This window comes from Limanda limanda, chromosome 2 (assembly GCF_963576545.1).
Source record: "Limanda limanda chromosome 2, fLimLim1.1, whole genome shotgun sequence".
Classification (NCBI taxonomy): Eukaryota; Metazoa; Chordata; class Actinopteri; order Pleuronectiformes; family Pleuronectidae; genus Limanda; species Limanda limanda.
The window spans coordinates 19,088,695-19,101,598 of NC_083637.1; the positions used below are offsets into that span (position 1 = coordinate 19,088,695).

Here is a 12,904-nt window from a genome sequence, read left to right on the forward strand (position 1 = left end):
ATGTGTGAATCCTGGAGGCAGCTGCAGGCGGTATACTACTCCCATTTTAGGAGGTGAAGTCTGCGTTCGAGCAGTTTGTAGATTTTTGCAGGAAAATCTGCAAAACTTGGTTCTAAGGGCTAGGCAGGGTTAGATTAAGGGGCTAGTGAATGATAGACTTATAACATGAGCTGTATGCATAAACTAACTAAGAGTTTAATTTTAATTATGTCATTGTAATCATACAAACATGCATTGTTATGTTTAATGAATGGTTAAATAACATTACTGGTGTAATGAATTCCGATAGCCTCTGTCAAAGCAACATGGTTACAACTAATGAAATGAATAATGCATGTGTTAACTACACTGTATAATGTACAACAGTCAAACATCAATAATATTATATGTGGTGCCTAAAGCATTGTTAGGACCACAACAAGATTTGGGCAGGCCCTGGTACCAGAGTATTTACTTTTTGAATTTCCATTTTTTAAATATTAAGGTATGAAACACACACACACACACACACGATAGGAATAGTAAGATAGTTTTTATGGCATCAACTTACAGTGACTGCAGACCAAGGAGCAGGAATAAGAGACTTTACCTCACAATCCATATGGGCAAGACGACTGTCATTAGTTCTCCTCAAGTAACACATTGTGTGTTATTTCACACTGGGCTTTTGTGCGACCGCTAAATTGCTTCTCAGGTAATCAATTCAATCAGATGGTATTGAATGGAATAGCTACCGTTTATAGCATAACCAGCGACAATTACTCACACATGCACACAATTGCAAACACACACATGTAGCATTTCTCTTGATAACATAATGTTGGTACACTAAGCTTGAACAAAGTTGTAAGGATTTGCTAAAACCAGGATGCATGGAGAAAACTGTTGAAAGGGTTTAATAGAACATTTCTTAACGATGCTATTAAATTTGCAAGAGCAAATTTCCTTTTTACAAGACGGGGGTCCAATCAGAAATCCAGATTTCAGAGCCCAACTGGCAGACAGATCACCATCTAATGTTCAAATAAAAATAGCAGAAACAGAGCAGCAGTGGTGATGTTGCAGATATGGTTTGTTGATCCTGAGCAGAGACTAAAAAGCAAATAAGCAAGGCAGGCTAAAGGAAGTAGCAACAGGTTCACAGGTAGTTTGACGCTTACATTTCTAAGAGTTCATTGTTTTTAAAGCTATTTGTTAAATCTGAGGATGTTAATAATATCATACATAAAGGGAGGTAATGTCAACTCTGAGGTTTAAACTGTATCCTGTTTTCCCATTCTCATATAGCTTATTATAATATAAATATAAATACCTTCTTTATTATCACTCTGTGGCAAATATAAAGCAGAAATCACTCATAAAATCAAAGTGTACAAAGCTGTAAAAGTCTAAAAGCTTCATCTTTTTGTTTTCTAATAATTATGAATTGATTTGCACAGCAATATAATCATAGATCCTATTTAAATAACTATAACGTAGCATGTAATAAACAAATGTTATATTCAGGATATGTCTGAGGAAGCAGGTCAGCACAGACAGAGCATCACGGTTGTAAATGACCTCCTCCCATCCGTTGTCTTCTTGTACAACCACCAAAACACTTCAGTGTGATTAATGAGTGCAGTGGAAGAACTGCTTTTTTCCACATCCTTCACATGTCCTTGTATTTTCCTGTTGGGCCAGGTTTTGTTCTGTCAAGAGTGGACGTTGCCCTGCACAACGGTTTTGTGATCACTGGACCGTGCCACATCACTTTCAGACTGTGTGACACCGTCAACAAACACACAAGCAGCAATGTTTTTCTACAAGACTGTGTGTGTGGGTGTGTGTTTTAGTACTTATATCTTTGTGAGGACAATTTTAAACAGCCCCTTCAGAGTGAGGACATTTTGACTAGTCCTCACTTTTTCAATGGGCTTGTTTTTGTATTGTTAGGGCTAGAGTTAGGTTAGTGTTGGCGTTAGACATTTAGTTTGGATGGTTAAGGTTAGGGTAAGGAGCTAGGGAATGTATTATGTCAATGAGTGTCCTCTAAGATAGAAGTACAAATGTGTGTGTGTGTGTGTATGTGTGTGTGTGTGGATGCCAGCCAGGAGTCAAGGGAGCCTTGGGTAATTGGACTCCTGTGTGGCATTGCATGGCACTTGGATTGCGACTGGGACGGCTGCCATACTGTGTGTGTATGGGCCACTGAGGGACACACACATCCACCTCTGACTTCACCCAGGGGATGAAAATCTGGCAAACTTTCAATTACACACGTGCACAAACACATGGCCTCGCATTAACAGACAGCACACACACACGCACATATGCAAAATGCAGCAACACACATAAAGATATAAATACTTAAATGCTGTAGCTGGATATCAACATGCATAGTTAGCTCGAATAGATTTATCTGTGAAAGTTCCCGTATTGATTTCATTCCCTGAACACTAGCCCTTAACTTCCACAAACATTTTATTCTTAGTGGCTAAGTAATTCAGCAAAGACTGCAATATTCTTCTTCGCCTCTTAAAACACCAAACCTGCTGCTTATTAGGTGTGAAATGTATAATTGAATTCTATAATATCACAGTCATTATTATTGATTGACCAGTAATCTTCTTTATTGATCATGTTTTCTCCATAACTCCCTGTCATCCATTTTATCGCATCAATATTTGTGCTGACAGAAGTCGCTAACCTGCTGAGTTGCTTTAACCCCTGGACAGAAAAAAGGTAAACCTGGTGAGATTAATTCATCTGTCCAGGTTGTACCCATCATCTCGCCCAATGTCTACTGGGATTTGTTCCAAACTCAACAACTCTTTACTTGTCCAGCAGTGGAAAGCAAATCCAATGTTTTCCATCACTTTTTAGCTTACACGAAAGTTAACATGCTAACCAGCTAGCTCATCCTATCACTTTCCAATACAAGTCACTAGTGTTCAGTAGCGCTGCTCACAGGGTCACAGGGCGTACTATAAACTTTTGCCTCAGCAGGTGACCATCAACACCACGTGCTCCCAAAAATGAACCACGTTCAGCAACAGAGAAAATTTACATCTTACATTTACATCACATATGGAACACACAACATTCTATACCTTCCTTTGGAATATTACAATAGTTTTTCTCTGTTTGAGTTTTCCCATGCAAGGTGTTCTTTCTGTACCAACCTCTCTCCATGGGCACCTTGTCGAGTTTGGCTTTGTTGAAAAAAGTCTACCTTTGAGAGATTGAGCATTCAATATATCATTCAGAAATGACCTTCGGTATTCCTTTACAAATGGAAAAGTACATTAGACTATTTCAGGACCAACAAATCTTTTTCTCTCAAGGCTGCTGGTCGGCTGAATAGCCATTGCTGATGAAAAGCCTGAACCTGAGCATCTAATTCTATTCTGCCATACTGCTGTTTTCTAAGCTGTTGGTACATCACAATCTGCCTTTTTATTTATTTGTTTTTCTTTCTCTTGTTCTTTTAAATCTCAGTTAGCAATACTACAATAAGCCAAACCCTTTCTCACTGGCCTCATTGTCCCCCTTCTCTCTGCTATGACAGAGAGACAGACAGACGGGACGACTGATGCAGGAAAACAGGACTGACCAAGCTCCAACACAGTTTCTAAAATGGATTATACATGTTGTGTTATCGCTGGCCTTCCTCTTAGAATACCCAGAGATGGTACAGCGATCATGGATAATGGTGTTATGTGCTTTTGATGGAACACAAACAGTGTGTTTATGTGAATGCCTGACTGGGATTGTTATTCGAAATGTTGAGGACAGTAAATGTCCAGCTGTCTGACTATAAAGAGACTCATAAAGACACACATAATTTAACAACATGTGTAACCTTGTCAATAATATCTATCTACTATACACAGTAATGTGCCAACTGTAAACATAGCGTCCACATAATCAAACTGGCATGGATGTAAGATCGTAAAACATCCAAAAAATAGTGAAAATGTTTACTTTTTCCACAGTACTTACCTCCATTGGGACAGTTTGATTTGTATCTTCACTGCTATTGTGCTACTTTACTTTAGGGTCTGGCTTCATTGTGATACAAGATTTCATGGAAATGGGTCGAGTAGTTTTTGAGGTAATCTTGCTAAAAACAAACAGAAGAAAGTATAACCTTCTTTAGGGAGGTAATAAGAAAACTGCTTAAAATCCATTGCTTAAAGATTCCCCTATGTAGAAGCCTCATGCTGCATTAGCTGGTTTTACACTATAGCACCTTTTACATTTTTCACTTTTATCACCAAACTCTTTCATGTGTGTGTGTTTCCACTGTTGAGTGATGGTTGTTAGCAGCTGCCAGTAGAGCTGCTTCACAACAATATCTAATGACCCCTTGGATAAGCAGTGCAGCCAAAAAGACTCCATTGTAAATCTAGCAAAGCAAAATAAAATTCACTGGGGGTACGAATTGCATTACAGTCTCCATTAGCCTTTGGCCTCATCTCTCACAGGAATAAGAGCTAGCAGACCACTCACAGGTCAGATATCCAATAGCAGGTCTGTCAGCATGGCAGCAGAATAGCCCTCAGTCAGTCAATACATTGAAGTTGAAACTGATTCAAACAAGTGTGGCCAGGCACAGTACACCACACACTTACAAATATTATTTGTGTGTGTCTGTGGCAAATTTCACAACACAGCAGGTATAGATCACACAAACACATACACACCCTTGTCTTACACACACACACACACACACACACTCACTCAGCACATTGGATATAACTCTATCTCTCTATTTTCTCTCATCTCATCCATCGACCATCTGTTGTTGCTGCTGGAAGTTACGATGCAGACAGGTCTTTTCAAATTCAGCTCTTTTCATCCTGTTTGTTTGAATTATTTTTCTGCCACAGGCCTCCTCACTGCCCCCTGGCTTGACTTTGATTGAACTTAGCATTACCCACGCGATGCAATCTGATCAACAAACACACTTTTTAATATAACCTTCAGTCAAAAACACCTTTTAAGTGTTTGACTCTCCAGGGAAATAGATTTTTAACTTTGATATGAAAAGCTCAAGGCAAGCAAGACCGCAAACATCAATGGCCATTTGTTTATTTCAACTTGCTCAGTTACTTTTTCATTGCAGTCATGCAATTTTTTTGAGGGACATACTGGCTGTCGTTTATAATCACTTCGACAAGGGAAGTTGTCAGTAGGATTTTCAATAAACTACTGGCATGATTCCCTCAACACTTGGTGGAAGCATGGGACATTGGCCGAGAAATGACCCCTTGCAATTCGGTGCAGATCCAGACAAAGGTTTGGTTGTTTTCATATTCATTATAATCAATTTAATGACATTTTCACCAATTTCTCATGGGTCTTGATGAAAAATCTCCGATAGGGTGCTGCTAGCTCACCTGGCAGCACAGTTCACCAACATATGGAGGCTTTAGTCCTCCTGAGGGATCAGTTCCAACCCGGCACTTTGCTGCATGTCTTCCCCCATTCTCTACTTAGGGGACTGACATTTATGAGTGCAATTTTGTGTGGTGCAATTACATTTAAGGGGAATGTTAGACCTTTGTGGAGGTATCCGCTCCATTACTTTCTAGTTTTGAATGTGCCTACTATGGTTAATTTTCATTCAAACCACTTGCCTTATATTGTTGTGTGGCTCAGCAGGTTGAGTGTTTCAGCTCGAGGTTCAGGGGTTTTAATTTCTTCAAGGGGAATTTAAAAACAAGCATAGTTTGTTCTCATCAGTTTCTATCTTTAGTGCGAGGATCTTTCAGCTGTGTTGTCTTTTCCAAAGATGCACCTCTCACAGATCGGGTGTCAGTCAAACCTGGTTTTCTGCTGATGAAGTTCAGTCTCTGTAGCTGCGGCTCTTTGTCAGCCATCACTGCTGATGCTAACCAAGCAGTTCTTCTGCTGATGCAATTCTGCAGTTAATGTTTTTCACATAACTGGAACATTTACTAAGGATCATTTCATTCATCATTTATAAAGTACTCTCAAATCAGCTCTGTAAGGCTGGTCTTAGTAGAGCAGAATTCTTGTCAGACATTACACTGCTAACATTAGGATGTTAAGCAGGTAGATGTGTGTTTTCTGAACTTGTGCATGAGCAGTGATTGGTGGTTTAAAAACAGTAGCATTTCCTCCTTCCAAATTTCATTACAAGTGCAGCCAGAGGGGCAAGAATTTTCCTAATATTGCCGTGCGTACTGCTGTCTGATCATAGTGAAGGTTTTAGAAAATGTGACAACAATAATTCTTGTCAATGTTTACCTTCTACACCTTTAAAAAATATTAAATAAAATTTGATCTCCTCTTGAAAAGTGAGATCATTAACTCAAGTCATGAGGATCTATCCTCTGATTACCATGAATCTTTGTATCAAATGTCATGACCACCCATCTACATCTGGATCAAAGGGATGTACCAACCAATGCTGATAATTGCAGCAGAACAGAAGAGAGAATAGTGTCAGGGAATTACAGTCCATAAAGTGCAGTCCAATTAGACAGTGTCAAACCTGAGGTCTGTATTTTAATAAATAAGCTTAATCACACTGCCACGTGTAAATCAAATATAGTGTAAAACCTCTTGTACATAGTTTTTGCTCAGCAGGAGGAGTGAAAGAAAATGTGGACCGTAGACTCTGAACTCTGCATCAATAGGACTCAGGATCACAGGTATCAACCATAAACTTGTCTCCTTTTTCATTTCTTTGATTCTGGGACATTTGAGAAAAATGGGAAAAAAAACAGCACTTGCTCTTCACATATTGATATACATGACCTCTATTGGGGTCAGCTCAACCTCTGAAAGATCAATGTTGTGAAACTTGTTTGGACCGAGGTCAGCTAACACTGCTGTTTGTTAACCCTCTCATTCTCATGAAACCAAAATGTTTTTGTGTGAGTGAATAATGAACTCTCGGATGCTCTGGAAGCTCAGCAGGCTGAGGCGCAGCTTGTGAGCTCACAGTTGTTTTTAGAGTGAACCTTCGCTCTTCCCTGTCATGCTCCTCTGCTTGTCTAAACTGATTTACTTGTGTGTGTGTTGCAGGTTCCTCGGAGTGCCTCCAGGCAGAGGCAGTTGCCCACTCACTGGCCCGTTGCCCTTTGACCTCATCTACACGGACTACCACGGCCTGCAGCAGATGAGGCAACACATGGGGCTCTCGCTCAGGAAACACAAGTGAGTGTGTGTGTTTGTGCGTGTGTGTGAGAGAAAGAATGAGTGTGTATCCATGTTCTCACTGTGTTGCTTTTGCAGCATATAGTTGTCTCTGTGTGGTGTGTGTGTGTGTGTTGTGAAAAAAAATAGGTGTTTGTGTATCTGTTGTGTGTGTTTACACGAAGCTTCAGTTGTGCTTCACTGCAGTTCTACTAAGCATTTACCTGTCAAACCTCCCACGCTGTACTTTGTAGACAAAGCTGTTGGTTGCTGTTTTTCTTCTTTGGCCTCTTCTCCATTGTGAGAACCTCATTTTTTGACAGATCTTCACATATGTTCTATTATTTGTGCTCGTAGTTGGTTTCTGTCATGAAGACTTCTTTCTTAGGCTAAAACCCAATGATTAAACCACGAAGGGCCACGTCTGCTGACATGAATGTGCAAGACAAGTTGGTGCTGCACAACTTGTGCTCACAACTGATTACACAGCACCACCCAGTGCGTGTGCCTCTTTAGTCAAGTATATTTACGATAACCAAGGGATGGTTCAGGAGGACTCACCTCATCCAGCACTAACTTTAGGGCTTTATTGAAAAGGAAGATTTTCTTTTTAACCTTAAATGTAGAGATGGATTCTTCCTCCAGAACCCAGAGTGGGATCTGGTTCCACAGGAGAGAAGAGCCTGGTGGCTGAAGGCTCCACCTCCTGTTCTACTGTTACAGATTCTTGGAACCACAAGAGAGCCTGGGGTTTGGGAGCAGAGTGATCTATTTGGATAATATGTTGTCATGAGCCCTTTGATATATGAAGGGGCTTGATTGTTAAGAGCTTTATATGTGAGGAGCAGGAGCTTGAATTATATTCTGAATTTTACAGGGAGCCAATGCAGGGAAGCTAAGACAGGAGTGATTTAATCTCTCTTTCTAGTTCCTGTCAGCACTCTTTCACATACTTACTGTGACATCCTGATAATATAGAATTACAGTAATCCAGGATGATAGAGCTAACACATTTCTCAGCATCCTTCTGAGAGGATGTTTGCTAATTTTCATAATATTGCGCAGGTGGAAGCGAGCTGTCCTTGAGACTTGTTTTATATGTGGGTCAAATTACATCATAACATCAAACAAAACATAACTCCAAGGTCCCTCACAGTGGAGTGGGGGGCCAAAAATAATACCATCCAAATTGACTGGTCAGACAATGTTTGTCTAAGATGGTAAGGGCCAATTACAATGGCCTCAGTTTTGTTGGAATTTAGAAGTAAGGAAGTTTTAGGGTCATCCAGGCCTTAATGCTGTTGAGACAATCCTGAAGTTGAACTAAGTGACTAGATCCATCAGGTTTCATAGATATACAGTTGGGTGTTGTTTGCGTAACAATGGAAGTGTATTTGGTGCTTTCCCTTAAGGGAGCTTATATAAGGTGAAGAATATAGGTCCAAGGACAGAACCTTGTGGAACATTATGACTAGCTTGTGTGTTCACATTAACAAATTCAAATCTATCTGATAAATATGATTTAAACCAGCCTATTGCCGTTCTTTTAATTCCTACATGTTGTTCCAGTCTGTAACAGAATCTTAAGATCTATGGTGTCAAATGCTTCAGTAAGATCCAACAGGACGAATATAGAGACATTAATAGACACTATTAATAGTGCTGTTTCTGTGCTCTGATGGATTCTTAATCCTGACTGAAAGTCTACCCTACTATTTAAGTAATTACATTGATGGTTAGCAACAGCTTTTTTAAGGATTTTGGAAATGAAGGGCAGGTTTGATATGGGTTTAAAATTACCTTAAACCTCTGGATCAAGAGTGGGCTTTTTAAACAAGGGTTTAATTGCTGCTACCTTAAAAGCTTGTGGTACGTAGCCGGTGGACAAAAACGTATTAATCCGATTTAATATGGAACTGTTAATTAGGGGGAAAACTTCGTTAAAATGTCTAGCTTGGACAGAGTCTAATAGATAGATCTAAGTTGTTGGTCATGCATCATTACTCCTCACAGTAAGAATAAGATAAGTGTTACATGTAGTGCAAGATTAGAAGCATATAAGACATTGACAGCTTGAGGTCTCTGAACATTATCACACATGTACCAATCACCTCTACTTCTACACACACAAACACACACACACACACACACACACACACACACACACACACACACACACACACACACACACACACTAGCTTATTATAGCTGTTGTTTGGATGCACTCAAATTCTCAACAGGAGGGAGGTAGTTAAACACAGAAAGCAGAGGAATCAGGTAAATTGTTTAAAAAAGAAACAGGCTTGGAAATAAAAAAAATGTTTCCTTGCTGTTACAAAAGTGTGCTTAATGGCTTTTGGCATTGCTACAAAGATGGAAGAACTAGGCCATGACAGTCATGAGACTTCAGCAACTACACAAAATATTCCAATTAAATATCCAAAACAAGAATTTAAAACTGTGCTCCAGTGTATTTGAAAAGAAAACTGCGAAGCACTGGAGCATGTTTTCCTCAGAGGTCCTCCATGCTGTTACTGTAAAAACAAATAAAGGAGCTTTCTCCCCTGGAACCTGAGTACACTTGATGTCATTACCTAGTTCCTTTGATTAGTGGGATCAAAAAACCGCACCCTGCTTTGCTTGCGGAGTTGGTCTTAGGTATGGTTCTTGAGTTTTGCAGTATGGTTCACATCAGCCATGAAGATTACTACATGGTATGATGTGATAACTATTCAGCTGTCCTGTTCTGACATGGCCATGACAGAACCTCTGGTCTATTGAAGGAATTCAAGTATCCGTATTTACGTGACTAATTACATACAAACACAACTACAGTGTACACACTAAAATCAATAGTATTTACCATAGACAATAAAAATAGGAAGGGTCCCCAAATGTGAAGCCAAGTCATCTTGATTGCTCCCTGGTGGCTGATAGCAGTACAGTTCTTATCACGCTTATGTTTGTTCAATGCAATTTTTTTGAGATTGATTTTAAATTATATTTAAAGTAACGTAAACGGACAGTCTATGGTATTTACATGTGGGAGTGTACATCCAATTCTGCTTTTCTATCCAAGAGTCACAACCTAAACAAATGTTGCATAGTTAATGAGACTTGACAGGTTACAAACCAACCAGGTGCAAACCACTATCTATTGTATCGGAGTGTGTAGATAGAGCAACCTTACTAATGATGAGTTAAGGTGCGTGTTGTACTCTGGGTTCGAAGCAATCGTACTAAATATGAAAACGCCCTGAGATTGAATGTCCAGCATGAGCCTTGTTTGCTCCAACTACCTAAAAACAGCATGTTGCCACCTCCTCTGTCCAACTCTCTTGTCTTGGTACAATAAAATTACATCTTCATCTACCCCCTGTGTGTGGTGGCAGCAATCGACATTTTGCTTTCCTTGTTCTGTCTTTCCAAGCTAAAAGCCACAATAAAAGATAAAAGAGAAGAGGGCATGTCCAAGTAGGAGGCCGAATGAAAGTGAAACAGCGAGAGGAAAGACTGAGGGGGGGGTGATACAGTGAGTGTGTGGAGAGATGGCATCACAGGAGAATAAAGAGCTCCAGAGAAAGAGAGACACCACAAGACAGAGGGAGTGGAAGGCATCAGGAGTCAACCTGACACCACATAAAAAAGGGCTCCTCCATGTATTTTTAAAATCCAATTATGAGCAAGAGAAATGCATTACGAGTCGGTCGGGAGCTATTTTCCCAGCACACAACCTGTTTTGCTGTCTCCCTCTTTCTCACAAGTTCTCGCCCTCTCTCCCACACACACAAACACACACAAATCCCACAATTCCCCGAGACGAGATGCCAGTCAGCCTGCAGTCTGCATCTAATTGCATGCTGAGGTCAGCAGCTCCCAGCACCGTCATTACTGCGTGGAGTCTTGATTTCTGCTTTCCCTAACAGGATGTGACTTCTGGTGTTTGTAAGAGACGGTCTCTTTCTGTTTGCCCAGGAGTTTGCAGTGAGGGTATTATCTGGGTTTTTCAGCAACACAGGTGGAACATGGAACATCTATTCTCACTTTCACGAGAGGATGCACCTCAGTGATTTTCAAACCTAGGGAGAGGAATGCTCAGGATATTCTTTTATATGTGTACTGGAGAGCTCAGGGGAAGATTTGTTAACACACTGAGAGCTCAAATATACACTCAGATGTTTGATTTGTAGCATACACCATTCATTTGTACTGTAGAGTGTAAAACCTACTATCTCTCCAGTTTTTCTCTATACCACGTATTCATGCCTTTTCATTCATGCTAACTCAGCCGTTCTACACTGTTTATAGTCATCGTCACCTTTTTGTTATCTTAGAAGATTCTAACTTTATCCTTCAATGTCCTTTTAGTCATCAAACGTCTCCATCTGACTATAATAGAAACTAGCGGCACAAAAAGCCCCTCTATACGTCCTGTTTGTGCCACGTAGACTCTTTATAAAGATGGGAAACGGAGATCTAACCACTTCCTCCTATATTACATGAATACCGGTGCCACCATATTGCACTGTCTACGTAATTTGGTTTGCACAGTAGTGATCATGGTGTGGAGCCACGGTACCAAGGTCTCGCTGATACACACTCGGCAAGTCAGTAGCAACTTTAAACAGGTCACCCTATTTTTATAGCATCAAATAATTCATTGAAAATACATTTATGGGAATAGACAAGTGAGATAAGAGCTACCTAAATGACTGAAACACTGTCATTGAGTAAAATTAATTTGTACTTTGACTTTTAAATGTTTTTCTTTCATAACTGAGGCGATCAAGATGATTGAGCTTCACTTTACGGGAGATGTCAGGTCATCCATTTTTATACATCATCCGTGTTTAACCTGTTTAGTTGAAGAGAATGAGAGCCTTGCAGAAAAATAAATCTTCTTGTAAAAACCTCCCGCATTATGAACACTGAGGGAACTTAAATATAAAATGGCAATGAGTTGGTAAACAGTGAACACAACATTTCCTATGTTGATGAGAAAGTAAAAAAATACAAGTGCAGGAAATTTACATTTAAGTTAGCAGCGTGTGAATGTGTTACCTAATGATACAGCTGCAAAAGTGTGTGATTGACAGACAAGCTCTTGAGCTCCCGTTGTTAACTAGAAGCACGACACTCACACCCCCCGCCCCTTCCCAGCTGGAGACAGTTTTCATCCAGGTGGACATTGTCGGCACTAGTGGAGGTGGACAGGTCAGTGACATACCTATTCACCCCCTCCTCTCCCTCTCTCTCGCTCTGTGTCTCATCTCGTTAGGATTCACCAGTGTAGTTGAGCCCTCTGCACTGAAAGGAATCATTAATCAACTGCTCTGAGCTTTGGGAGCTTCAGCTCCCGTTAATTACTTTTGTTTTATGTTCCCCACTAACATCCACATTCATTTATTATGCCTGGACAACATGGTGTTGTCCTGTTTGGTGTGTTGTCGTTGGCGTGTGTATCTGTGTATGTGTGTGTGAGTGTGTGCGCGTTTAGCCGTGCTGCCGTTAAAGATGCTGATAGCCGATAAGAGGCAGTCTTAAATCACACCCACTCATCTTATAATAGGACTAGCATATTGATTTTCTGTGCATGGTAAATTTACTGCTCTGCTCGAGGCAGATTGAAGAGGATATCAGGGGAATCTTTAAAAACAAATAAAAACCCCTTCTCACTGAGACAGAGGATGATGTAGGGCGCCTGTACTTCCCTGGAGCCTGCTGACTCTTTGGGGACATATTGCTAACTTTC

The 12,904-nt window shown here is 40.3% G+C and overlaps 1 protein-coding gene across 1 annotated transcript in view; it reads left to right on the forward strand.

Annotated features, from left to right (window-relative positions):
- The window catches only part of LOC133024357 (alpha-1,6-mannosylglycoprotein 6-beta-N-acetylglucosaminyltransferase B-like), a 113,055-nt gene that overhangs the window by 81,327 nt on the left and 18,824 nt on the right, over positions 1–12,904 (forward strand). Inside the window, exon 9 of the mRNA XM_061091431.1 lies at positions 7,042–7,173. Within this exon, the coding sequence (XP_060947414.1) occupies positions 7,042–7,173 (132 nt within the window). The remainder of the gene's footprint in view (positions 1–7,041; positions 7,174–12,904) is intronic.